Genomic DNA, 27,960 nt, shown 5'->3' with positions numbered 1-27,960 from the left:
GAAGACATTTTTTTGTTGGAATCATTTTTTTTTAATATTTAAATACAAAATGTGAGCACTGACTTTTTTTCCTTTTTAGACACATATACACACAAGTCTAACAGCCAAAATATTGGAGGAAATGAGCTCCTGCTCTGTCCTCCAGTCCCCATCTTGTGGCTGAAGCTGCCAGCCCTCCCTCCATCCTTTCCAACATACACAGAAATTCACAGTGGCTGCTTTGCAGCAGAGCTGTAATTAATGCATTTTGTATTTTATCTTGTGTGCACATCCCTCCCCAACATCTCCATTCCATTAACAGTCAGGAGCACATCCTTCTCCACGGCAATCAGTTCCGACCCCGGCAACGGAATAGTGAGATCTTCCACCAGGAGTAATTTAGTGAGGGGGGTGGGTGGCCAGAGCTGGAGTAACCGTCTGCGTTGCTGCACTCTGGTATCAGCATTGAGGAGAGAAATAAGTCAGGACAGTGGAGGGCACAGCTGCAAGTGAGGAGTCTCCACGAGCCAATGTGGGGATAATTCCCGCCACCAGGTTTATAGAGCAATGTGCCAAAGTTTAAAAAAAAAAAAAAAATCCAATAATCAGCAGTTCAAACACTATTGAATTTTCAAACTTCTTCCCACCAAGACAGGTCAAATATAGCAGTAGCAATCTAGATTTTTCCAGGAAGTGAAGGTAGAGCCCCGGGCATTCCTCCTGACAGCCCTGTATTAGGCCCTAGAAGTATCTGGAAAAGAAAAGGAGGGGTGTAAGGCATTGTACAGACCCAAGGGTCTCATTTTCATCATACCTATCTGGGCAGACAAAGTCTATGAAAACAATGTTGCGAAAACAATGCTCAGGTACCCAAAGGGCTTGGGCCAGATCCCAACCCTGCATGGCACATTAACTGCCCTACCCAGGTGCTGAAGGAATAAACAAACTTGTGTCGCCACTACTGGCAAAAAGCCCAGGGTCTGGGCTCACCTGCCGTTGCTGCAGCTGCTGCTGTTGCTCCATCTGCAACTTCTCAGTTTCAAAGACGACCGGAAGAACCAGGATCATGAAGGAAGTGGTTCCAATCCACAAGGCTGCCCTGGAAAACCTGCACAGGGAGCATGAGCGTGAAGGCGAGACAAAGACAGACAGCTTCCCCAGGCACGAACCAGTAACCGAACCTCTCACCCTCCACACAACTACGTTTTTGAAAAACGTGTTCTACCCAACCCCTGCACCGTACTCCTGCCACAAACAGGAGGAGCAGTTCTGGGGGCTGTACGTTTAATAAGAGTCTGAACTGAGTTCTCACAATGCTGCTTTTATGACACATTATCTCACATAATCTGATCCTCACAATGACCCCCACCCGATAAGAAGCCTCACTTTACAGAAGAGAAAATCAAGACCAAGGAAGGTTAAGGTGGCACCAAGCCAAGGTCACTCAGTGGTCTAGGTGGCCTCCGACCCAGCTCTGCTGCTTCCAAAGCCCGTCTTCATTCAGGGCACCTCGATCGCGCCAGGCACATCCCAGTGTCTTGGCCCTTGTCCCTTACCTGTACATTTTTTGAGCCACGAAGAGGGAGAGATCAAAAGTGGCTCCAGCCGCGGAGCGGACCCTCTCCGGGAACATCTCCGTCAGACCCCACAGTCTCTCCGATAGGGTTTCATCTAGCTGTGGTGGAAGAGGCGTGGATATGGGCCGAAGCTGCGGCGACCACCCCCCGACGCCGGGACAACCCGGTCCCAGCAGGGCCTCACCCCGCCTCCCGGAGACGCCTCCGCTAGGACCTCTCCGGGCTCCGCGAGGCGCCTTCGTCCAGATTCCGCAGCACGCGGATCCCACACCCCCACTCCCTGCCCACACCTCCCAGCCCCTCTCTGCCCTGCGGCGCTCAGTACCTCCTCGTCGTCTTCCTCCTCCAGTTCCTCCTCAGGCTTCTCGGCATCGCCTTTCGGAAGCAATTCGTCTGGGGACAGAGGCGCCCCAGGCCCGGCAGCGGCGGCAGCCATGGCTGTGGGGGGACACCGGAAACGGAAGAGAAGAGGCGAGTGCAGCGGCGAAAGCGGATAGAGCAGCTCTTCCGGGAGCCGGAGCTTGGCGGACTGGGGAAGAGCGCCGCCCTCTGGCGGATTGACTTCACCGGCTTGAAAATGCGGAAGGAAACGTGACACAACTGGAAAACTTGTTAAGGCAGAGAGTCGGGTGTGCCCGCGGTAATTCTGTTCAGTGGGCTTAGGGTGAGCCCGGAAATCTGCGTTTTATTAATAACAAGCCTCCCAAATATCACACTTTAGTTCAGTCGCTCAGTCGTGTCCGATTCTTTGCAACCGCATTAATTGCAGCTCGCCAGACCTCCCTGTCCATCACCAACTCCCGGAGTTCACTCAAACTCATGTCCATCGAGTAGGTATATCACACTTAGGCCAACACTAGAAAGCAAAATGGCTGTCTGGGGAGGCCTTACAAATAGCTGTGAAAAGAAGAGAGGCGAAAAGCAAAGGAGAAAAGGAAAGATACAAGCATCTGAATGCAGAGTTCCAAAGAATAGCAAGAAGAGATAAGAAAGCCTTCTTCAGCGATCAGTGCAAAGAAATAGAGGAAAAGAACAGAATGGGAAAAACTAGAGATCTCTTCAAGAAAATTAGAGATATCAAGGGAACATTTCATGCAAAGATGGACTTGATAAAGGACAGAAATGGTACGGACCTAACAGAAGCAGAAGATATTAAGAGGTAGCAAGAATACACAGAAGAACTGTACAAAAAAGATCTTCACGACCCAGATAATCACGATGATGTGATCATTCATCTAGAGCCAGACATCCTGGAATGTGAAGTCAAGCGGGCCTTAGAAAGCATCACTACAAACAAAGTTAGTGGAGGTGATGGAGTTCCAGTTGAGCTGTTTCAAATCCTGAAAGATGATGGTGTGAAAGTGCTGCACTCAATATGCCAGAAAATTTGGAAAACTCAGCAGTAGCCACAGGACTGGAAAAGGTCAGTTTTCATTCCAATCCCAAAGAAAGGCAATGCCAAAGAATGTCAAACTACCACACAGTTGCACTCATCTCACAGGCTAGTAAAGTAATGCTCAAAATTCTCCAAGCCAGGCTTCAGCAATACATGAACCGTGAACTACCAGATGTTCAAGCTGGTTTTAGAAAAGGCAGAGGAACCAGAGATCAAATTGCCACCATCCACTGGATCATGGAAAAAGCAAGAGAGTTCCAGAACAACATCTATTTCTGCTTTACTGACTATGCCAAAGCCTTTGACTGTGTGGATCACAATAAACTGTGGAAAATTCTGAAAGAGATGGGAATACCAGACCACCTGACCTGCCTCTTGAGAAATCTGTATGCAGGTCAGGAAGCAATAGTTAGAACTGGACATGGAACAACAGACTGGTTCCAAATAGGAAAAGGAGTATGTCAAGGCTGTATATTGTCACCCTGCTTATTTAACTTCCTGGCTTCCCTGGTGGCTCAGAGGTTAAAGCATCTGCCTGCAATGCAGGAGACCTGGGTTCGGTCCCTGGGTCAGGAAGATCCCCTGGAGAAGGAAATGGCAACCCACTCCAGTATTCCTGCCTGGAGAATCCCATGGACGGAGGAGCCTGATGGGCTACAGTCCACGGGGTTGCAAAGAGTCGGACACGACTGAGTGACTTCACCTCACTTATTTAACTTATATGCAGAGTACATCATGAGAAATGCTGGACTAGAAGAAACACAAGCTGGAATCAAGATTGCCAGGAGAAATATCAATAACCTCAGATATGCAGATGACACCACCCTTATGGCAGAAAGTGAAGAGGAGCTAAAAGCCTCCTGATGAAAGTGAAAGAGGAGAGTGAAAAAGTTGGCTTAACGCTCAACATTCAGAAAACAAAGATCGTGGCATCCGGTCCCATCACTTCATGGGAAATAGATGGGGAAACAGTGGAAACAGTGTCAGACTTTACTTTTTTGGGTTCCAAAATCACTGCAGATGGTGATTGCAGCCATGAAATTAAAAGACGCTTACTCCTTGGAAGAAAAGTTATGACAAACCTAGATAGCATATTCAAAAGCAGAGACATTACTTTGCTGACTAAGGTCCACCTAGTCAAGGCTATGGTTTTTCCAGTAGTCATGTATGGATGTGAGAGCTGGACTGTGAAGAAGGCTGAGCCCCGAAGAATTGATGCTTTTGAACTGTGGTGTTGGAGAAGACTCTTGAGAGTCCCTTCGACTGCAAGGAGATCCAACCAGTCCATTCTGAAGGAGATCAGCCCTGGGTGTTCTTTGGAAGGAATGTTGCTAAAGCTGAAACTCCAGTACTTTGGCCACCTCATGCAAAGAGTTGACTCATTGGAAAAGACCCTGATGCTGGGAGGGATTGGGGGCAGGAGGAGAAGGGGACAACAGAGGATGAGATGGCTGGATGGCATCACGGACTCGACGGACACGACTCTGAGTGAACTCCAGGAGTTGGTGATGGACAGGGAGGCCTGGCGTGCTGCGATTCATGGGGTCGCAAAGAGTCGGACACGACTGAGGGACTGAACTGAACTATGACTCTGTTTTAACTAGACCTCCTTGTTGCTGTTGTTGCTTAGTTGCTAAGTCCTGTCTGACTCTGTGTGTCCAACCCCATGGTCTGCAGCACACTAGGCTTCTCTGTCCTCCACTCTCCTAGAGTTTGCTCAAATTCATGTCAATTGAGTCGGTGATGCCATCCAACCATCTCATCCTCTGTTGTCCCCTTCTCCTGCCCTCAATCTTTCCCAGCATCAGGGTCTTTCCCAAAGAGTTGGCTCTTCGAGTCAGGTGGCCAAATATTGGAGCTTCAGCTTCAGCATCAATCCTTGCAATGAATATTCAGAGTTGATTTCCTTTAGGACTGACTGGTTTGGGAGACCTCCTTGGGAGACAGATTGCCTGGGGACCTCCTAGATATTCCTTCTTAATCTCATCAAGGGTCACATCTCTTTAGGAGATAGCCTTCCTTTTTTAACAAAGTTTCTATTGTTTTATTTTTGGACTTGAGCCACGTGGGATCTTAAGTTCCCAGACTAGGGATCGAACCTGTACCCTCTGCAGTGGAAGAGCAAAGACTTAACCACTGGACCCCCAGGGAAGTCTAGATAACCTTCCTTCTTAATCTTGTAAAATGCCATGATGACCCATGGATCTGGATTGTGTAAACTGTCCCTAATTGGGCCTTATGGGACTTCCTTAGTGGTCCAGTGGATACAACTCTGTGCTCCCAATACAGGAAGCCAAGGTTTGATCCCTGGTCTGAGAACTAAGACCTCACATACCGCAAATACTGAGTTGGAGTACCACAGTGAAGACCCAATGCAGCCAAAATAAATAAGTATATAAAAAAAATCTAAAAACAAAAAACCCCCACAAAACCCAGTAACAGGGGACTTCCCAGGTGGTCCAGTGGTTAAGACTGTGCTTCCACTGTGAGGGGGCAGGGCGCAGGTTCAATCCCTGATGGTGGTGATGGTTGTACAATACGGTGAATGTATTAATATGACAACTGTATGCTTTAAAAAAGATGGTAATTTTTGTGTTTTGCCACCTATAAAAACTTTTTAATTAAAAGCCAAAATGTCAGAACAAAAAAAAATCAGAACTATCCTCCAAAAATCTCCCTTAAAGTGTTGGGGGTAGGGAAGGGCATCTTCTTACCCCAACCCAAGAGTGAATTCGAGGAGGAGCTGCTGGGGAGGAAGGAGGGAAAGCGTCATTGATTATCTTAAGGAGAAATGGCTCCGTGGCAGCAAAGCAGACACATGAGGACTGATGGCAGCCCAGAGCCTCTGTTGAGGGACAAGTTGCGGGTGCCATCAAGTGAGGGGTGATGCCCCATGCTGGGTACAAGGGTGACTCTGCCATCTGGATAGAGCTGAGGTGTTCTAGAACCCTGCCCCCAGTTCCTCTTATCCTGTCCCTCAACTCCGTAGCTCCCACCTTTCCTCTCTCTTTCCGAATGTGAAACTGGCCATACGGTAGTGCCTAATTTGGTTTGGTTCAGTCAGTGTGGGACATAGATCCCTTTGAGAATTTTACAGAAGTTCTAAGTACCCTCTCCCAGGAAACCATACACATCAGCCTGTATCTGTACAGTTATGCATATGGATCCCCTTATTAGGCCTCAAGCTGTAATTTTTTTTTTTTTTTTAGCATCTCTTTATTTTTGACTGTGCCGGGTCTTCATTGCTGCTTGCAGGCTTTCTCTAGTTGTAGTGAGAGTGGGCTACTCTCTGTTGAGGTGCGCAGGCTTCCCGTTGTGGTAGCTTCTCTTGTGTGGATCACAGGCTCTAGGCTGGCTTAGTTGCCATGAGACACATGGGATCCTCCCAGAGCAGGGATGAAACCTGTGTCCCCGGCATTGGCAGGTGGATTCTTAACCACTGGACCACCAGGGAAACCCCTTCTCTGGTTTTTTGCTCTCCCTCCTTCACACCCACAGAACTTTCTATCTCAGCTCTTCAGTAACAGTTCTTCCCTAATGACACTCAAGCTCACAAATTTACAAGATGGTTGCAGTGATTACAAATGATAGCAAACATTAAGTAGACAGCACTATTTACTTGGGTGCCCCCCCTCCCCAAGTAGTAGATTTGGTCAATAACGCTTGGAGGAGGAAGCATTTTAGCCAGCATCTGATAGATGTATCTGACAAAAAAGTAAGATCTTAAAGGTATATAGCATCTTTTTCTTTTTTTTTTGGCCACACTGCATGGCTTGAAGATCTTAGTTCCTTGACCAGGGATTGAACCCAGGCCCTCAGCAGTGAATGTAGAGTGCTAACCATGGAACCACCAGGGAACTCCCTAACCACAGCATTTCAGTGTGTGTGTGTGGGTGGGTGGGGGGTGGCCAAAAAGATTTATGGTAGTGAGATATGCTGATTATTTTTCCCATTTCTTACAGATTTTCATTATCCTTGACTTATCCTTTGTGCCCAAAGATAATAAACAGCACAGTCCAAGTCTCATCTGTAACAGCATTAAGGAATGTATCATGTGAACAGTGAACACTGCTTCATCAAAGTGTGACGCTGCTGCTGCTGCTGCTGAGTCGCTTCCATCGTGTCCGACTCTGTGCGACCCCATAGACGGCAGCCCACCAGGCTCCCCCGTCCCTGGGATTCTCCAGGCAAGAACACTGGAGTGGGGTGCCATTTCCTTCTCCAATGCATGACAGTGAAAAGTGAAAGTGAAGTCATTTCAAGACTGGAAAAATGGAGATGGAAAAAGGTAGTGGCTAAGAGCTAGATCCTCATCTTCTTGACTTATCCTTAGACTCAGCTCACACAACACATCCATCAGCAAACACTGGTGGCTCCACCTTCAACTCCAGCCTAGAATCTGACCACTTCTTCTAAACTGCCACCTCTCTGGTCCCAGCCTTGCCCCCTCCCATCTGTTCTCACACACAGGGAAGCCAGAGGGATTTTTTTTTTTTTTGTCAAATGAAAGTCAATTGGCATTCCTCTGGTGAAACTCACCAATGGTTTACTTCCCTCCTCACCCTAAATACAAGCGCTTCCTCACTGCAGAGCTGTCCCACACAGCTGAATCCCCCTCAGGTACCAGTGGTGGTGCAGAGGAAACCAGGACCCACATCATTGGGACCATAAAACACGCCCCTCCTGATTCCAAAGCTTTCAGTCCCGGATCCTTCCCTTCTAGCTGGGTCATCTTGCTGGGCTTGTTTCTTCATCTAAAAGCAGGGGATGATGATAACAAACTTGAAAATTTTTCATGAGAATTAGAAACATAACCCTTCTTTGGTTTATGTCCCAATAAACCTATCTCATCCTTCTCATCCTCTGCCACTTCCTTCTCCTTTTGCTTTCAGTCCTTCCTGGTTATCAGGGTCTTTTCCATTCAGTTGGCTCTTCACACTAGGTAGCCAAAGTACTGGAGCTTCACCTTCAGTTCTTCCAATGAATATCCATCTTGCTAGCCTGGAAAACTATCATAAGTCAAAATATAGTTTATACTAAATGTCTATCACTTTTGCACCATTCTAAAGTCAAAACATTGTAAGCTGAACCATCCTAAGACCACTGACCCACTGTCGACAGGTGTCTAGCATCCAGGGTGCACAGTAAATGGTTGCTAAAGACAGTGGTTGAGGAACAGGCAAACTCTCCATTGAGCCTATATTTGCACATGAAAACGTGCAGTCTCATCCAGTATCCTTTCTCAGTGTCTTCTAAGTTAGTCTCTCCTGCACCAGGAAGGAAGATTATGGGCTGGGGCTTCTCTATCTACCCCACAGGGAGCTGGCCCTGAGGATGGACTACAGGAGGCAGCCACTCACCAGCTCCTCTCTTTCACTATGGGCTGTGGGTCACAGGCTCCCACACTTCCGCTCTGATCCCAGACCAGCTTTTGAGTTTGGTTCCTTATCTGCCAACAGGCATGCAGACTGATATGCCCTGCTCTGCAGGGCTGAGCTAAGGAGCAAGAGAGTCTAAGCAAGATCCAGAGCCCTGTCCCAGGCAGGTAACAGGCGTCCAGAAACAGCTGATCTCAGCAGCCATCCCGTCTAAAGCCCGGAGCTCCGTGTCCTGCCCCCAGGGTCTTCACCCTGGACTTTGGAGGCTGGACTCCCTCTTGCTGACTTTGGCTGGCTCCCTCCACCAGCCAGAGAAGCCCGGCTCCCTCTAAGAGTACAAACTCCCACTTGGGGAAGCCAGCCCTCTATCCCAACCACTCAGTCCCTGCCAGGTCCAGGCGAGTCCCAATACCCGGAAAGGAGGAGGCAGGGGATCTGGGCAGAATGACCGTTTCTGCTCTAGCTCAAACCCTGCTGATGCCCAGGAAGCTGGAATGCTTCTTCTGTGATGGGGACATCCCCCCCCAACCTAGCGGATGGCGCACCCCAGGATTAGAACCCAGCCCCCATAACTCACTTCCTCGAAAACTGAGGCTTCTTTTTTTCAGTCACTTTGGCCACAGATTAGATAACATCATTTAATTTTAAAAAGTAGGGTAGAGAGGAAAGTAGCACAAAAATATAGTGTTGCCGTAAAAGGCTGGTGCTGGCTGCCGAGATGCTAAAGCCAGAGGAGGTTGTGAATCTGGGGGAAATTAGTGTTCTTTGAAGGAGCGAGAGGATGGGCTGGAGGGAAGAGAAACAGGACAGCCCCTCATCTGAGACCCCCCCAACAAGAGGGTGCCATACCTCAAACACTGACATGAGGGGATGATGGGATGATCTCTGTCCCAGGAGGATGAGCCTGGGCCATGGGCATTTGGGTGTTAAGTGACTGGAGAAAACCCAAAGGCTCCCGTCACAACCAGACCTCCCCGGGGAGGTCTCCCCTGCCGTGAAGCACAGGACTGGCCTGGAATCCACTGCAGTCACCTGCCTACCCCCAACCCAAGGGGGCCGGTGCCTTCTGGCCCCATTATATGATGCTCTCTACCGGGACCTGATCCCTCCGTTTGGCTAAAAATATCCTCAACCACATTCCCCTCTTCTGATGAATGGGTTTCCCCCGTTCTCTGAACAGATGTCTTTGGGGGTCTTCATTTTCTCCGCCTGCTGACGCTCTTCAGTTCATCCAGCTCTTTCTCCATTAAGTGGGATTCAGCAGTGGTCTCCGAGAGCTGGAAGAAGAGCAGCCAAGTGTTAAGCGACACGGACGTTTCACGGCCATGACTCAGGGTGGCAAGGTCAGCCCTGTGGGCTGGGCAAGGCACCCTGGCATTTCTCTAACGTTGCCAGTGCCTCCACGATGGGAACCCCTTTGTAACTGGGCAGAGAGTAATCTCCTGATGACCCAGGGCCACAAGAGCTTGCGCAACATTCACCATCCATTCTCTCATCACTTTTGATCACCTAGGATTGTGCGGCACTCACTGTGTTAAGGACACCAGGTTTCAGGGGATGAAAAGAGCAGATATTGGTGATTTCAAGGCTAAAGGACTAAGCTGCCTCTGAGTCATGGCTCACATAAAAATGGCTGAAAAAGAACGCCACTCCCCTCATCAGGATCCCTCAATTGTCTCTGGAGGAGAGGGTGGAAGACGCTGCAGACAGGGATGGAGAGACATAGACTCCAGAGGTCAGCTGACTGTGAAACAGAAGAGCTGTACTTCCCGAGCCAGATGCTATTTCCAGAGCTTTACTTGTATTAACTCAGTAATGAGGTGGATCCTCTTTTCGGGCCCATTTTACTGCTAAAGACACTTAGCTTCTTCACACAGAGTAGTTAAGTAACTTGTTTGAAGTCACACAGCCAGGGGCGAAGCTGGGTCAGGGACCCAGGCAGTTTAGCTACAGACACATGCTCTTAACCACGACAGGGTGCTCTCCTGCCTCTCGGCGAACCTTTACATACACCTCTAGATTCAACAGGCTGTTTTAAAAGCCACAAGAAACCGATGCCAAGAGGCAGCGTGGCTCTCCGCAGGTCTTCCCCAGGCTCTGGCTAATGGCTGCTTGCTGCAGGTCCCTGCCTAGCCAGGAGCAGACTGTCCTTCACTCCTGAATGCCTTCCAACCGCCATTCCTCCCTTTACGTTTCCTTAAATATCCCTTCCCTTGATGGGCTCCTGACTGGACAGAATGAAGCTCTCTCTCCTTTGCGGATGCCAGGCCTGGACAAGACTCTAATCTCTGTCCTTACCCTGAGGACTGTCACTGTGTTTACTGTCCTTCTCTCAGTTAGACTCTGAGCCCTGGAGGGTGGGGACTGTGTCTGCCTTGGTTTCGTATCTTTGGATTCAGAGCAATGTGCCTGGGCAAGCTGGCACTCGAGAGTGTGGGCTGGCTGAAATGACTCGTTGTGAAGCTGCCCAGGGAAAGCCAAGGCATCGCCCCCTGGCCGCCCTCCTCACCATGTCCAGCAGGATGTCCACCTTCAGCCGCAAGAGGTTGTTCTCTTCTTCCAGCTGCTGGTTCCGTCTCCGCAGGCGCTGGGTCTCCCTCCGGTCCACACCTCCACTAATCCCCGTCTCTGGCAGAAGGGCACAACCAGCGATCACCAAGTGCAGGCTGCCCTTCACCATCTTGCTGGGGCAAAATGGCAGGAAATGCAGCTCACCTGCTATCCACTGGCCATTTTCAAACTTCAGGCTCTGCCCGGCCAGGTTCATGGTGGGGGTTCCGTAGTCAAGGCCCAGTTCCACCTCCCGTGTGGACCGGTCCAACTGTGGGTGAGACATTCATGCTGGCATCAGGCAGCCAGGGTACACGGGCTTGTGCTCCAGCACCTCTTCTGCTAGCTGTGAGACCCCCTGCAGGCACTGAGTTGCATCGGACTCTTTGCGACCCCACCAACTGTAGCCTGCCAGGCTCCTCTGTCCAGGGCATTTTCCTGACAAATATTGGAGTGGGTTGCCATTTCCTCCTCCAGAGATCTTCCTGACCCAGGGATAGAACCTGGGTCTCCTGAATTGGCAGGTGGGTTCTTTACCCCTGTGCCACATGGGAATCCCAGACTATGTGACCCCCCAACAACTCATTTCTTTTTCTCTAATCATAACTCGGCACGTTTAATAATTTTTTTTTCAAATAAAGTCAGAAAATTAAATAAGGTACAAAAAAACTTTTAAACTATTAAAGAAAAGTACTGCTTTATATAATAGGTGTTTTCCAGAAAATCTATATATGCTGAAATTTGCAAACTGAATTATTTCATATCTACAGGGCACTTGGCAGTTTAAGAAGTCTCACTGTAAATTTTTCGTCAAGTGAAAAATCCTTTTTAAATGTAAGCCTGAGCCATCACTTGTTCCTATGGAGCTACATATGTCCTGGAAAAGGCATAAAATGCTAAGTCCCAATTAGTGGTAGCAGCTGTTCTTTAATGTGTTTCTCGATGTTTCTACAGCTCATTGAGCGCCCACCGTGGGCCAGGGCTGGTACTGGATATACAGAAATGAATGCAAACCCTCTACCCTGGAGGAGCTCAGAAACTGCCTTTGGAGCTGTGACAAATCCTTTTGAACGTTTTTAATGTTGGCAAAACATCATCCTTTGAGAATGAATTTGTTCTCAGACATGACTAAAAAACTGATTCCTGGCCAAGTCTTGGGAATCAACTGAAGTCAAACTGGATAAGATCGTTTGGTCCCCAAAATCATAATGAGAACGACTGTCTTTTAAGGTTCCTGAACAGCTCTGATAATAATTTTCAAATAGGAGTTAAGACATGTTTTCAGCAATAGCAATCATACAAATTAAATCATCCTTCCCATGAGGATGCCTCTGGAGGACCACGCTTCCCATAAGAGGTCAGGCTCGAGGCTCTGTTCACACTGCACACCACGTTGATACTCACATTATGCAGGTTGGAAAGAGAGGCCGACTTCCGAGGGGGCGTCTTCTTTGGACTAAATGTACTTCCAAAGAGAGGCATCTTCAGCCTGATGAAGGAAAGGTCAATGCTCCCTTCTCCCAGGGTCAGAAAAAGTCAAGGGGTACAAAGAGTTGCATCAGTGCCCTTGTGCCCCTGTCCTGCAATCATGTAAAACACACATTCTGTCATGTGACCACTAACTATCCTGGTGACAGCTCCCCTGTGCTGAGCGCTCACGATGTGCTAGGCAGCATGCCCAGACCTTGGCAACATCTCAGTCCTTACAACTGCCCTTGGTTCAGCTCCTCTGAGTATACCTATCTGCCAGATGAGGTTTAGTACGACTAAGGGCCTAAGTGGGAACTGATATTTGAACACAGGTCTGTGTGACTAGTCTATGTCAACCACAGGCAAGTGCCTAACTGGCTGGTCTTAAGTTTCATTAAAAACTGGCATCACTAGATTTATAGTCTAGACCAAGGCACTAGAAGGACTCTCAAGAGAGTCCTCTGGACAGCAAGGAGATCAAACCAGTCAATCCTAAAGGATATCAACCCTAAATATTCCTTGGAAGGACTGACGATGAAGCTCCAACACTTTGGCCGCCTGATGCAAAGGGCTGACTCATTGGAAAAAGACCCTGATGCTGGGAAAGACTGAGGGCAGGAAGAGAAAGGGTGACAGAGGATAAGATGGTTGGATGGCATCATCAACTCAATGGACACGAGTTTGAGCAGACTCTGGGAGATAGTGAAGGACAGGGAAGCCTGGTGTGCTATAGTTCATGGGGTCGCAAAGAGCTGGACACAACTGAGCGACCGAACAACAACAAAAGGCGTGAGATCCTCACTCCTGGACACTGGTAAGACTCACAACTGGGGCAGCAGCGTCTACACACACTCCATTATAAGGAAATAAAAGCCTTTTACTGAGAACTTGTCTTTTTGCTTTCTTATTGGTTTCTTTTTGATTAAAGAAGTTCTTAATTTTAATGGGATCTGACTTATTAAAATTTTTGTTAATGATTAGTGGTTTTTATTTCAGAAATTTTTGCTTACCCTAAGGTCATGATATTTCCCCACATTAACTTTTGGAAGTTTTCTTCTTTCAGCTTTCACATTTAGGACAGCTACTCATCTGCAATTAACTTTTGTATGTGGTGAGATGCAGGGCCACGCTTCATTTCTCTCCTTGTATTGCGTGTGTGCGATTTGCTCAGTGGTGGCCAACTCTTTGCAGCCCCAGAGACTATATGCCACCAGGCTCCTCTGCCCATGGAATTCTCCAGGCAAGAATACTGGAGTGGGTTGCCATTCTCTTCTCCAGGGGATCTTCCCAACCCAGGGATTGAACCCTGGTCTCCTGCACTGCAGGCAGACTCTTTACCATATGGGTTACCAGAGAAGCCCAATTTTAATGTATAATACACAGATAGCTCAACAAGATTCCCTCTAAGAAACCATAGAATGACGATAACAATAATAAAGGCACAAAGGAGCAAAAAGAAAGCAGCAGAGCTCTCACCTTTCCTACTCCCAGGGATAAACTCTTCCTTCACCACATTATGAGATAAAACCGGTGATGAGTTTATCCTATCTAGCAAGAAACTGGCCAAAAAGAGAGGGAACTTCTCAAGACTACTTGAAACAAGGCTTTAGACCTACTATTATTAAAAAAATAACTCATAGTAGGTTTTCATCACAATTAGCAAGACATATATTCAATAAGAACACAAAGAAAAAACTTCGTACTGTTTTCAGTGATGTAGAAATTAATAGCAGTAAAATTAATGACAAAAGTTTAGAGGCTTCTTTAGAAGCTTTACAATATCCTGGAGAAGGAAATGGCAACCCACTCCAGTATTCTTGCCTGGAAAATCCCACGGACGGAGGAGCCTGTTAAGTTTAGAAGCTTCTTTAGAAGCTTTACAATATAGATATACATATATGTATAGAAGTATATGTACATATGACTTACAAATAAAATGCATAAGACATTTAGGGGTGTGTGCTCAGGAGTTTTACTGGTATGTGTTTGTAATTAAAAACACAGACAGAAAAACAGACTTGTGGACACAGCGCAGGAAAGAGATGAGACAAACTGAGAGAGTAGCATGAAACATACGCATCACCATATATAAAAGAGATAACTAGTGGGAAGTTGCTATATAACACAGCTCAACCCAGGGCTCTGTGACAACCTAGAGGGTTGAGATGGGGTGGGGGCTGGGAGGGAGGTTCAAGGGAGAGGGGAACATGTGCACACTTATGGCTGATTCACAGTGTTGCGCAGAAACCAACACAACATTGTAAAGCAACAGTCCTCCAAAAAACAGCGGTAGGCCCACAGCCTGAGAGACGGCATTTGGGCTGGGGCGTAACACTTTAGGACTTGGACAAACCAGAATGCTTCCATCTTGATGGTGACTGGGACAGCAGTGGGGACCGAGATGCTGAAGGTCTTTGAAGCTGTGCTACTATGTCATCCAGAACACCGTGGAAGGCCCTGGCATTGTTTCTGCAGGAGGAAAGAAAAAGCATGGAAGAGGGAAGACAATTACTCTTATGACCACAGAGGGCAGAACAGGAATGAAATAGGAATATCCAGGGAGAACAGTTTTAACCCAGAAAAGAAAAGGTCGTAACAAAAACTAACTAACTAATATCACTTCTTGAGTATCCATGAGAGGTTGGACCCAATGCTAGGGACAGTTCATATATTTCTTTTATTCCTTGCAGGAATCCCATAAGGTAATTTTCCTGTCCATATCAGAAATGAGAAAACTATGGCTTGAAGAAGTTATCCAGTTTTCCCAAGGTTCATAGCCATCGTCAGTTGGCTAAACATGTATACCAAATTATCCGTATATTAACAACTGGTAGGGTACATCATAAAAAGAAGCATTTTCATCCATCATGTTGGCAACATTTAAGAGATCAATAATACCCTGTTGGTGAAGGTATGGAGACAAAGATACTCTTCGTGGAAATATAAGATGCTATCATCTTTTCCATTAGGCAAAACCTAGTAAAGTTTTTCAGGTGCATAGTTTTTGGCCAGCAAATCTACTTGTAAAAATTTATCCTCCAGAAAGAACTGGACATATTCACACAAATATTCTCCGTTGTTGGTAGCAGTCAAAAATAAGAAACAGTGCAAAAGGTCTGCCGACGGTTGGTACAGCCAAATACATTATGGCACATTATTATAAGGGAACACTAGATCGTAAGCAAAAACAAAGAGACAGTCATCCCTGTACTTACTTGAAAAGACATCCAACACACTATCATTAAGAAAGCAAGTGACACCAGTCTATGTCCGATGCAGGATACAGGATGCTTGGGGGCTGGTGCACGGGGATGACCCAGAGAGATGTTATGGGGAGGGAGGTGGGAGGGGGGTTTATGTTTGGGAACGCAAGTACACCCGTGGTGGATTCATGTCAATGTATGGCAAAACTAATACAGTATTGTAAAGTAAAATGAAGTAAAAAAAAAAAAAAAAGAATTATAAAAAAAAAGAAAGAGAAAGCAAGTGATAGGGACTTCCCTGGTGGTCTAGTGGTTAAGACTACACACTTCCAATTCAGGGGGCATGAGTTCCATCCCTGATCGGGGAACAAAGATTCTATATGCCAATGGTATGACCACAAAAAAACAAGCAAGCAACAGAACAATGTATATATTATAATCCCACATGAGAAGACAAAAAGAAAAAAAAGCAAGAATATAGGTCTCTAAATAAAAAAGATTTGGAAGGATAAACACTAAACTGCACACAGCGGTTAAATCTGGGAAAGGAAGTAGGATGGCTGACTTAACTGAATTTGCCATTTTTAAACAGATTTTTTTAATTTTAATTTTTTTTAGCTGTGTCAGGATCTTACTTTCCCAACCAGGGATGGTACCTGGGCCCCTGGCAGTGAGAGCATGGAACCCTAACCCCTGTTCTGCCATCCTAATCCCTGAATTTGCCATTCTAAAGGTTAAAAAAACACCCCAAATGGCCAAATAGTGGCAATTTCATGTTACAATATAAAGTTATAGTAAAGACATATGTTTGTGGATTTAATGAATTATTACAATGATAATATATTCACATGTAACTTATGAAAACAAACCAAACTAATGTACAGAACACCAGATACGAAGCAGTCCCTGCCCCTCCAAAGCACCTGGAGACATCTGAAGAAGGAAAAATAAGCCAAGTTGTTTGTGCAAAGCCCCCACTGGCGCTAAGAACACTAAGACTAAGCATAGTACCTGGACACAACAGGCCAAGTTCTAGGCCCAGTTCTGCCTCTCAGTTGCCGGCTAAACCTAGGCCAAGCTACTTTAGTCTTCAAGGTTTTAACTTTTTGCTGACTGGGTGGACTTTTGCAGAATCTAATGCCAATGCCCGGCAATTTATTATGTAAGTGAATACATCTCTGGTCAATAACATTCAAGAAACAAAACCTCTCTGGTAAATAAGGTGTTCACAAGGGCACTTCACCCATGATCTCAATAATTCTCGTAACACTTAAGCCCAACGCCCATCATCAATATATTACAAACAAGGAAAAGGAAGGGTCTGGACTAACTTTTAAGTCAGATCCACCCATCCACAAACAAATCTGGCTGCGACCCTGAGATTCTGGAACATGAGTGTGAACGAAGAGGTACCAGCTCTACCCCCTGGCCCCAGGCAGCCCTCTTTCCAGTGAAATTCCCTGGAGAGAGGGAGGGCTCAGCACAACGGAAGCGAATGGAGAGCATCTGGGTTCAAACCGTCGCTCTGCTGTTCACCCCCACTGGGCCCCTGCACTTACTTCTCTGGGCCCCAGGCTTCTTTATTTACAATCAGGGCTTCCCTGCTAGCTCAGTTGGTAAAGAATCTGCCTGCAAAGCAGGAGACCCCGGTTGGATTCCTGGGTTTGTAAGATCCACTGGAGAAGGGATAGGCTACCCACTCCAGTATTCCGGCCTGGCGGAAGAAGATCAAGTTGTTTCTTCCTATCTACAGATCAGGAAACTGAGGCTTAGAGAAGTTAAGTAATGCGCCTCCAGTCACGCCGTGGGAAGGCGGAGAAACTGGGCTTTAAATAAGGTCTACGCCTCTGCGCTGATGATAGTAATCACTTCTTCACTATGCAATGCTTTACCGTTTGCAATGGGCCATAAAATACAGTATTTTCTTTTAATCTAACAAGAAAGTGAGAAATCTCTAGCTTTCACCGGAATCTCAGACTTCAGAGTCAAGCAAGGACGTGCCACGCAGGTACATGGCCGCCTCGCAGGGCTGTTAACTAGCCGCAGAGAGCGTCCATTCGCGCGCTCTCGTTAAGTACCTTCATCGCTGACCTACGAGGGGAATTACCACCCCAATTTACAAACCAGGAAACACTACGACAACTGCGGTGCACCGCCTGCGGAGAACCCGGCCCCCGCCCGCTGCTCCGCGCCCTCCGGTCGCTCCAGCTGCCGGGAGGCCCTGAGGAACGCCGGTGTCCCACCCTTTCTCGGACCCTCGGGCGATGCCGGGCTCAGAGACGTACCTGACGTGCCCTAAAGTCGGGGGTTCCAAGCAAACCCCCGACCTCCCGCCTGGTACCCACCAGAGGCCGAGTCAACCGCGGCCAGATCAAGAGTGGGTGCCGCCCGGCCGCCACGCGCATGCGCGGGCGCAGCCCCGCCGGATTCTACCACCGAGAGATTTGGGGGTACCCGGCGCCGGGCGGTCCCCACCGCGACCCTATGCGAAGCGCCAGAAACTCATGAGGACGGCTCTTGACATACTTAATAGACTCCACAGAGGCAGTGTCTTCTGGAGTCACTTGGGCTATAGGCAAGGTCGAGAAACCGCACTCACTCTCCCCGCACACCCCTTGGTCTGGTCTCTCCCCCGCCTACGGGGACCGTCGCCATGGTAACGGCGTGCTTGCGATGCCCCGCATTGTTGTGAGTAAAGGTGCAGGTGCCGGCTGTGGCCTGCGTTGCCGGAGAACGTCAGGACTTATAGCAGCAAAATGGGCCTCTCCCAGACGTCCCTCCTCCTCTTCCTCTTCCCAGATCACAAAACAAAGGGTACCCCTTCCTGGTGGATGTGGGGGCCAACAGGTCTCGGGTGTCCCATCCAGAACTTCACAGGGTCCCCTGAGGGCCCCGTGGCGGAATCGGCACCGCCGAGTTCCGCGGATTCCGCCAGCAGTCTTCAGGTAAGATGAACAGACACACCTTGACCCTGCCTTCCCACGCCCCATCTCTTGTCGGCTTTGACGGGTAGGGGAGACTGAAGCCAGGGGCAGCTTCTCGCACCGTGAGCAGGGTGCAGAGAACTACTCGAGAAAAGACTCCAGATCTCCTAAAATCCTTATAGTGTGTGTTTGATAAACATTCCATTTGATAAATGAAGAAACTCGGGCTCATTCAAGGGATATTTACTGGGTACCTAGTGAATGCACCAGGTCATCTAACCAGTGAGGGACAGGACCCATGGGTCTCTGGGTCCAAGTGCAATTTTCTTCCAACTATACCTTACTTCATTGAAAAGGGGAAATTTCCATGTCCTGGAACCAAACTGCGTGGTCTGACCCAGCACCATCCAATGGAAACATAATGTGGGCCACATACATAATTTAGAATTTTCTCAGAGCCATATTTAAAAAAAAATTCTTTTGAAAATCAGGTGCTATTACTATGAATAATGTTTATTTTCACTCATATGTCCCAAATATGATCATTTCAACATACAATCAATAATTTTTAATTTATTCTGCTTTAGGTTTTAAATTTTAATTAACTAAAATTAAGATGTTAGGACTTCCCTGGTGGTCTAGTGGCTAAGACTCCACGCTCCCAATCCAGGGGTCCCAGGTTTGATCCCTGTTCAGGGAATTAGATCCCATGTGCTGAAGCAAAGAGTTGTCATGGTGCAGCTAAAAGGTCCCATGTGCCACAAGGAAGATCAAAGATCCTGTGGGCTACAACTAAAACCCGGCACAGCCAGATAAAATAAATTTTTAAAAGATTTTAGTAGTTTGGTCACACTAACCAAATTCCAAGGACTCAATTGTCACAGGTGGCTAGTGGCTACTGTGATGCACAGGTCTAGACTTTTCCTGTCCTTGTACTCTGTGCCCCTCTGCTTGAATGGTATTTCCCTTCCTCATTTATCTAAGTAGCTCCTGCTCTTCCTTCAAGTTGTGACACCTTGACTAGGTCGGTCTCCACTATTACATTGTCTCTCACAGCGCTGGGTCCCTCCCTTTGAAACAGCGAGTGTGCTCAGCTGCTAAATCGTGTCTGACTCCTTTGTGACCCCATGGGCTGTAGCCCACCAGGTTCCTGTGCCCATGGGATTTTCCAGGCAAGAATACTGGAGTGTGTTGCCATTTGAAGCAGTGGTCAGTTATAATTCATGCTTCCCAGGTGGCACTAGTGGTAAGAACCCACCTGCCAGTGCAGGAGACCAAAGAGACGTGGGTTCAATCCCTGGGTCGGGAAGATCTCCTGGAGAAGGAAATGGCAACCCACTCCAGAATTCCTGCCTGGAGAATCCCATGGACAGAGGAGCCTGGTGGGCTACAGCCCATGGGGTCACAAAGAGTCAGACACGACTGAAAGCAGCTCAGCACTAGCACATAATTAATTAGCACTTGTCGCCTCTAGTTGACATAAGCTCCATTAGGGCAGGGATCAAGTCTGGTTTAGTTCACCATCCTGTTCCCCAGTAAGAATGAATTGCTGGTTCTGTTGGGCAGTCAGTAGGTAGTCATTTAATGACGGAAGTTTAAACTGAAGAAAAGTCTGCCTGACTGCAACCTCAGCATTGTTTTAACTTAACATGTTTAAGTTAAAACATTTAGCTTTAAAGAAAGGACTTTCAAATCTCATGTGCAAGAATATGTGCTCCATGAGGGCAGAATGTTTTTTTATTCTTCCACTCATCTGCCCCTAATATACAGCACAGTCCTGGACACAGGGTAGATAGTCAATGAACTTAGTGTTCTCTCCATCCTCTTTTTATCCCCAAGTAGTGACAGTAAAAACTTATCATGCTTCAGAGAATACTTATCCTCAAATAGTATGCTGAAAGATTCAGAAAGGAACAGAGACTTTTAAATGTTTCTCTTAAGAAGCATAATATTCAGTTCTCCCATTAGACACGAGTCAGTCAGTTCAGTTGCTCAGTCGTATCCGACTCTGTGACCCCATGACCCGCAGCACGTCAGGCCTCCCTGTCCATCACCAACTCCCAGAGTCTACCCAAACTCACGTCCATTGAGTCAATGATGCCATACAACCATCTCTTCCTCTGTCGTCCCCTTCTCCTCCTGCCCTCACTCCTTCCCAGCATCAGGGTCTTTTCAAATGAGTCAGCATTTCGCATAAGGTGGCCAAAGTATTAGAGTTTCAGCTTCAACATCAGTCCTTCCAATGAAATGTTAAACGAAAGCAAGAAGCTTCTTAACAGAGCCCCCCTAAGCCTGGCTTTTCAGAGAATGTGTTTAATTTTCCAGTTCATGTTGAGGCAGGAGCTTGGAAGAAAACTCAGAAGCGCTGTGTGGCTAAAGGCTAGGAGCAGAGTATTGGCCTGGGCCAACTTTTCCTACAATCCAGCTGACTTGGGGCAACCCAAATGGATAACCTCATTGGCCCAAAAAGAAATGTGATGAGTTAGAAAGGGAACTTCCCTGGTGGTCCAGTGGCTAAAACTCTGATCTCCCAATGGAGGGAGCCTGGGTTTGATCTCTGGTTGGAGAACTAGATCCCACATGCTACAGCTAAGTGTTTGCATGTCACGACCAAAACCTCCCGCATGCTACAACTAAGACCCAGTGTACCTAAGTAAATGTGAAAAAAAAAAAAAAAAGAAAGAATCAAATATTGACTGAATCTACTTCCTAAAGGGTAATTTGCCTAATGAAGAAAGATGCGGAAGCAAATTCTTCTAGTTCAGGATTGTAAGTGCTGTAATAGTTGCAAGCAGAATCCTGGCCTTCACGGAGAAGGTGTGGTATTAATGGCCTGGAGTAAAGAAAGTTTTCTAAAGGATATATCACCTGGGCAGATTGAATGGGGGCAGCAGCATGTACAAAGGCATAGAGCACACAGCATAGCAGGGACCAGGAAGAAGCTGAGTGCAGCAGGCGTGTAGGATGGCTGGCTTGGAGGACAGAGCAGAGCAGAAGGCAGGAACCAAAGGAGAGGCAAGGAGACTGGTGAAAGGGCACCTGGTTAATTTTTTTTCATCGAACTATACCTTTTCTCTCTCTTTCCATTATGTATAAGCTTCTTGAGGGCAGATCTGAATCTTTTACTTCATTATAACCAGGCCTATACCCCAGGCCTGGACAGGGAGGACCCGCAGATGATAGTGATAAATTCCTCCTGGCCAGTAAGCAAGGGCCTCGGAGAGCAGTCTGGCCAGCATATTCCAAATCCAGGAGGAGAAGCAGTGACGGGGCCACTGGAGAGGGAGCAGAAAGCTTCAGGTCTATCAGGAGCCTCATGCTGAGGGGATGGACCACCCACCACAGTGTCATAGAAACCCAGGATCTGAGAGCTGAAGAGGGTCCTAGCAACCTAATCCACATCTCTGACTTTATAGGCGAGGCTTAGAGAGGCAAAGAGATTTGACTGCATTTCTAGTTTGAAATCTGGCTTGCTGGATGGTCTAGAGCCCCAGTCTTTTCAGCACTCTGGTCTCCTTTGGGCTTCCCAGGTGGCTCAGTGGTAAAGAATTCACCTGCCAATCCAGGAGACGAGGGTTCGACCCCTGGGTTGGGAAGATCCCCTAGAGAAGAAAATGGCAACCTGCTTCAGTATTCTTGCCTGGGAAATCCCATGGACAGAGGATCTTGGCAGGCTCCAATTCATGGGGTCACAAAAGAGTCTGACATGACTTAGTGACTAAACAACAACAACAGTGTCCTTTTGTTTATTTGTTTGGCCTTGCTGTGTTGCTTTCAGGATCTTAGTTCCCCAACCAGGGGTTGAACTTGGGCCCCTGGTAGTGAGAGCATTGAGACCTAACCCCTGGACCACCAGGGAATTTCCTAGTCTCTTTATTTTAAAATTAGGATAATTTTCATCAGAGGGTGATGGTGGGGATCGGCAGGCAGAAAGCAAAAGTGTATATCCCTTGAAGTTTTCAGTTAGAAACGTGGTACATATATACAGTGGAATATACAACACCCCTAAGATAAAAAATATGGTGGCGCAGTGGTAGAGAATCTACCTGCTAAGGCAGGAAATGCAGGAGACTCAGGTTCGATCCCTGGGTCAGGAAGATCCCCTGGAAAAGGAAATGGTAACCCACTCCAATATTCTTGCCTGGAGAATCCCATGGGCAGAGGAGCCTGGCAGGCCTTAGTCCATGCGGTCACAAAGAGTCAAACGTGACTGAAGCGACTTAGCACGCACGCTCCAGGCGTCTTGTGTTCAGCCTGAGGTTACAATGCTGCACCTGTTGTGGGCACCTCAGTTCCTGCACAACTCAAAGGTTGTGTGTATCTCTTGAGAAGCATGCACATACGCGTATGTAAAATAGAGAACTAATAGGGATCTACTGTGCAGCACAGGGAACTCTGCTTAATACTCTGTAACGACCTATATGAGAAAAGAATCTAAAAAAGAACAGATAGAAAACCGATTCACTTTGCTGTACGGCAGAAACTAACACAACATTGTAAATCAACTCTATTCCAGTAAAAGCAAAAGAAGCAAAGGGAAAAAAAAGAATGGGTTTCTCTAACAAGTCTTTATTCCCCATGTTGTATGCGGCGTGTGCCTCGCCATCAGCCCTGCTTGCGAGATGAACATGGTTGAGCTTTCTAAGTTGGTTCTGTGCTTATTTCTGATTTCCAGGAGGCTGGCTGAACAGAGAACAAGACCATAGGGGAGGAATGAGAGGCTCTTAAAAGTGGAAACTTAACTGTTGGTCAGTGTACAAGGAAGCGGACAATGGCTCACTTCAGGAGGTTGCATGTCATCAACTTCACTGCTTTGCCAGTGGTGCCACTGAATGAGCACCTGGGTGTTTCCCTGATTGCGCAGAACGCACTAAAGGATGCCGCGAGGAAGAATCTGAAGGACAATGTGCCCTGTATCCTTCTGTGGTGCCATCTGCAATGGAGACAACGCACCTGCACAGAGGTGTGACGTGGGCTCTATCATATGCCACTTACTAACTTGTTTCTTATGTGTTTGTTGATTTTCTTCAATGATTTAAGCCCCACCTATCCTCTGAAAGAATTTGAGGCTGCGAAGGAGTGTTTGACTTGAGTTGGTTTTACTAAGATAGGGCAGAAAGAGCACCAAAGGAAGACATGCTGGAAATATTTGTTGAAAAGATGGGGAAGAAGAGGGAAAAAGCTGTATTCCCCCCATTGTCTCCTTTCCCTTCTACCTTCCAAAGAATTAAACTTAGAGATAGAAACTAAGGTATAGTCCAAGCCTCAGAAGAGTTAGCTGAGTACTCAACTTTTTTTTTTCTTTTTTAAAAAAAGTTATTTGTTTGTCTGTTTTTGGCTGTGCCATGTGACTTGCAGGATCTTAGTTCCCTGACTAGGGATTGAAAGCAGGCACACACGGCAGTGAGAGTGGGCCAAGTCCTAACCATTGCACTGCTAGGGAATCCCCTTTCTTTCTTTCTCTCCCTTTCTTTCTTTTTAAAACTCCATTTGGGGGACTTCCCTGGTGGTCTAGTGGTTGGGACTTCACCTGAATTTCAGTGCAGGGGGTGTGGTTCGATCCCTGGTCGAGGAGCTAAAATCCCACATGCCTCAGGGCCAAAAACCAAAACAGAACACAGAAGCGATATTGCAGCACATTCAATAAAGAATTAAAAAAAATAAATAACTCCATTTGACCTTTCTAACCTGCCAGCACCTCTACCTGGGCCAGACTTTGCCCCTTCTGGCATCATCCAGATGCTACCAGAATCTTCCTTCTCTAACTCTGGCCTCATTGATCCGGGTCTCACTTCTGACCCTGAACCTTGTGTCTCAGGGACTCACAGAATCCCCTCTCTGGGGGACCACAAAACTTATGTAGCAAATAGAGACCATCTTAGGTTATAAATAAGTCTGTCCATTTTCTATAGAGCTCACTTGCTTTCGAGTCATGCTCCTGCCAGCCAAGCTGTGTGTATCTCTCTGCATCACCTCACTTTTCGGGCCTCTCCGGAACCCTTCTCAAGATGAGCACAAATGATCCCATGAGGATCTGCTTCAAGGTCTCACTTTCCTGGGCCTTTTTCTAATGTGCCCTCTCTCTTCTTAATCCCACACTCATCGCAACCTAAGCAATCCATTTCACTCCCTGTGATTTGTCATGTCTCTCCTTGGCATCTTCACTTGTCAAGTGTCCTCCAACTTGTAAGAACACTTGAGGGTAATGGAAGTAACAGTGAGCCTGGCTTTACGTGAAGGCTGTGAGGAGTGACGGATTATGGGGCTTTTACAAAGGATGTATCCTAGACCACTTGAGACTATGACAGAAAGAAATGCAGACGTAGAGAAGGTAATAAGAGGGGCCATCAAACTGAGCAGAGATTTCAACAGTGATAAACAAGATCGAGATGCCCTTGGACCCAGGCATCCTTCACCTGAAAATCTCTCTTAAAGGAATAATCCCAAATAAGGAAACAGCTCTCAGTGTGACTGTGTGCATCACAACATGATTTATAGTTGCAAAAAATATAAACAACTTAAATATTCAATACCCAAGGGACAGTTAAGTCTATTAAGATGCATTCTCTAAATGAATTTGTATACTGCCATTTAAAATATTACAAAGATTAGGAAAATGATCGTAATAATGAGTGGGAGAGAAGTCAGAGTAGTAGCTAACACAGGCACACACTGATATTATAATTATGTAAAAAGGTATGTATGTAATAGTGCTAAAAGGAAGTCTCCCCAGATCCTAGTAAGTTGTTAGGTTGGTAGCATAATGGATGATTCTTTTTCTGCTTTTCAAGGTGTCTAGAATATGGTTAATTTTTGTTTACAATTTTTAAAGCAGCTCATTTAAGGCAAGATAAAAGAAGTGTGAATGTTTGCAGAGAAAACAATGGAGTGGGGAAAAGGCACAGGAAGGCAGTGAGCTGCTGTCCCAGCCGGGCTGCCTCAGCCTATTGTGTCGGTGTGTAATCATCACCCAGAAAGTTTCCTTAACAGGCCCACCTCCCAGTGTGCCTGGTTGGCTCCATTCAGCAGGTGAACCAGATGATTGCTGATGCAGATCTGAGTCCCAACCCGCTGGTGCACAGCCTGGTGAGTTTTGAGTGCGAAGGTAAGGCTTCCAGGAAGAAAGGACTCTAGGGACCCCTTTATTAATTTGAAAGCACATTTGCACAATAGAAGTCTTAAAGACATGTTTCTTTAAATTCATAAACTTTTATTTTTATCTATATAAAAGTCCTATTTTTTTATATAGGATTTGGCTACAGCAAAATCAATTTGACTCTTCCCTATTCCTTATTTCAGTGGCATTTTCATCATAGTAAACATGTGAATATTTTTGAACATGTATCTTGGGACTTATTTGTAAGTATTTCTGCCAGACAGAGCCCTGGAAGTGAAATTTAAAATTTTGATGGATACAGTCAAGTTGCCTTTCACAGAGGTTAAGCCACTCTTTACTGAAGCTGGAAGGAGACCACGAGGTTTAGTTCTCCCTTACCCCCTGTCGAGCAGAGCCTAGAACTGAATTGTGAATAAAAGCAAAATACACACACTATTTGGAACAATTTTGTTTAAGTTCAAAAGCACTCTGTCTCTGTATGTATGCTCTGTACATGTGCATGAGGGTTGTATGTAGCTCCAGAGGCTTAGAATAAGACTCTCAGAGTTTGAATTCCTGCTGCTGTACTGTCCTCTCACATTCTGACATTCGGTAAACTATTGAGCCTCTATGAGTCTCAGTGTCTTGTAAAATGATGATAACATTGATACTATATCAACTTCATAGATGTATTATTATATATGCAAGAGTTAGATGAGTTAAGTAAGTAAGTTCAGTTGCTCAGTTGTGTCTGGCTCTTTGTGACCCGATGCACTGCAGCACACCAGGCTTCCCTGTCCATCACCAATTCCCAGAGTTTACTCAAACTCATGTCCATCGTGTTGGTGATGCCATCCAACCATCTCATCCTCTGTCATCCCCTTCTCCTGCCTTCAATCTTCCCCAGCAGCAGAGTCTTTTCCAATGTACAAGTGGCCAAAGTATTGGAGTTTCAGCTTCAATATAAGTCCTTCCAATGAATATTCAGGACTGATCTCCTTTAGCATGGACTGGCTGGATCTCCTTGCAGTCCAAGGGACTCTCAGGAGTCAGTCTTCTTCAACGCCAGAGTTCAAAAGCATCAATTCTTCAGCGCTCAGCTTTCTTTATGGTCTGACTCATCTTAATAGATGAGTTAAGACTCTCAAAAACCCTTAGATGGTGCCTGGCTCTCAGGAAAGACATTATATATGTGAATGTGTAGGGAAAGAGTCTGGAAGGATACATGCCAAATGGAGTCAGTTCTGGAAAGGGAATGGGATGGAAGATGAGTAAAGTTATTACTCCAAGTATGTCTGTAATGTTTGGGTATTTTACAACAAGACTGTATTTATATGTCAGTTCTGTGGGATTGTTTTGATAATTTTAGAGCCAGGAAAATGAATATTAACCTTCCAGTAGCAGGATCTGGTGACTTTTCAAGGCTGTCCATCATTGGCCCAGCTTCTCGGCGTTCTTTACTGCCAGTCAGAGCCAGGACGGGGCTGGCAGGAGCAACTGTGGGTCCTCACATGACCTGGAGGAAAGGGGGCTTTGTCCTTCCTGCTCCTCTGTCCAGGCAGCCTATCAGACCTGGCAGGTGCTGACTGCCTGCTGCTCCCAGAGCCCTCCCCGCCCCCCACCGCCGGTGACCCTGCCCAACCTCTGTTGACCGCAGTGTGCCCTGACCTTTATACATCAGCCTTGACCACGGGACTGCTCCTCCCACATCAGCATCTGAGCCAGACTGGTGTCTCTTGGCTCCACGCTGCCCAACCAGAGGGCATCTGGCACAGCACCAGACGCATAAAAGTGTTCAGTAGATGTGTAGTAGGTGAGCCATCTCCTTCTGAGATCAGACGCCCCTGCCTGCTTTACCCCTAGCCATGTCCTGTTTCTGTTCCTTCTCCCACGCCCTGAGTGTGGGTTTCTCCTCCAGTCTCTGGCCGTGAACTTGCCTAGCTCTGCTTTCCAGTCCCCTTCCCTCGGGAGCTTGTACACGCACCATTGCAGCTTCACCATTCACTCCCGCAGTAGGGAGTAGGGCATACCTTCCTCTGCCTATAGGCCACAGCCTCTGAAAAGGCCTTCCTTGCACCCTCCACCCCGAGACCAGTGTAGGTGCCCCTTCAGGGTGCACTCCTGACACCTGTCCCCCACCCTCAATAGCACTGATTACCTTGGTCACCTCACAGTCACTGGCTTCTTCCCCGCTAGTCTCTGAGCCCTCGGAGGACAGAGAGGGGCTTTGATGCATCTTCAACACTGGCCCAGTGTCTGACTTTTAGTAGATGCTCAGGAAATATTTGTGGAATGAAGGATATGTTTGCAAATTTGAGCTTCTCACCTGTATTTCAGTCTCAGATTCCTAGTTACCTAGAGCAGTGATACCTAAACCTAACTGATCA

General features: G+C 46.9%; 3 protein-coding genes across 11 annotated transcripts in view; 1 reads left to right on the top strand and 2 right to left on the bottom strand.

Moving 5' to 3' along the window:
- Window positions 1-7: 7 nt before the first annotated feature.
- On the bottom strand, window positions 8-17,939 carry TOMM22 (translocase of outer mitochondrial membrane 22). Its single transcript, XM_004006994.6, has 5 exons — window positions 17,839-17,939; window positions 1,882-14,819; window positions 1,536-1,654; window positions 970-1,087; window positions 8-730 (listed from the first exon to the last, which is right to left on the bottom strand). Exons 2-5 carry the CDS (start codon window positions 1,990-1,992, stop codon window positions 656-658), a joined length of 423 nt encoding a protein of 140 aa, XP_004007043.2. The 5' UTR covers window positions 1,993-14,819; window positions 17,839-17,939; the 3' UTR covers window positions 8-655.
- CBY1 (chibby 1, beta catenin antagonist) lies at window positions 8,955-17,939 on the bottom strand. Of its 8 annotated transcripts, none has more exons than XM_060414275.1 (6): window positions 17,839-17,939; window positions 12,854-14,819; window positions 12,285-12,405; window positions 11,046-11,151; window positions 10,840-10,958; window positions 8,955-9,607 (listed from the first exon to the last, which is right to left on the bottom strand). In XM_060414275.1, exons 3-6 carry the CDS (start codon window positions 12,360-12,362, stop codon window positions 9,527-9,529), a joined length of 384 nt encoding a protein of 127 aa, XP_060270258.1. In that variant the 5' UTR covers window positions 12,363-12,405; window positions 12,854-14,819; window positions 17,839-17,939; the 3' UTR covers window positions 8,955-9,526. The 8 variants fall into 8 exon arrangements, with proteins under 8 accessions (XP_060270258.1, XP_060270255.1, XP_012031047.1 ...); XM_060414272.1 differs by having other exon boundaries at window positions 12,285-12,369; window positions 13,361-14,819; XM_012175657.4 differs by having other exon boundaries at window positions 12,285-12,369; window positions 14,704-14,819.
- A 294-nt stretch (window positions 17,940-18,233) lies between these two features.
- Window positions 18,234-27,960, top strand: part of FAM227A (family with sequence similarity 227 member A) — a 52,100-nt gene continuing 42,373 nt past the window's right edge. For both annotated transcript variants that reach the window (XM_027968111.3, XM_012175651.5), the window contains exons 1-3: window positions 18,234-18,498; window positions 23,153-23,390; window positions 25,481-25,563. In XM_027968111.3, coding sequence (XP_027823912.1) covers window positions 23,249-23,390; window positions 25,481-25,563 — 225 coding nt within the window. In that variant the 5' untranslated portion in view covers window positions 18,234-18,498; window positions 23,153-23,248. The remainder of the gene's footprint in view (window positions 18,499-23,152; window positions 23,391-25,480; window positions 25,564-27,960) is intronic.

Source organism: Ovis aries, chromosome 3 (assembly GCF_016772045.2).
Source record: "Ovis aries strain OAR_USU_Benz2616 breed Rambouillet chromosome 3, ARS-UI_Ramb_v3.0, whole genome shotgun sequence".
NCBI lineage: Eukaryota > Metazoa > Chordata > Mammalia > Artiodactyla > Bovidae > Ovis > Ovis aries.
This window is presented reverse-complemented; position numbering and strand designations above follow the sequence as displayed.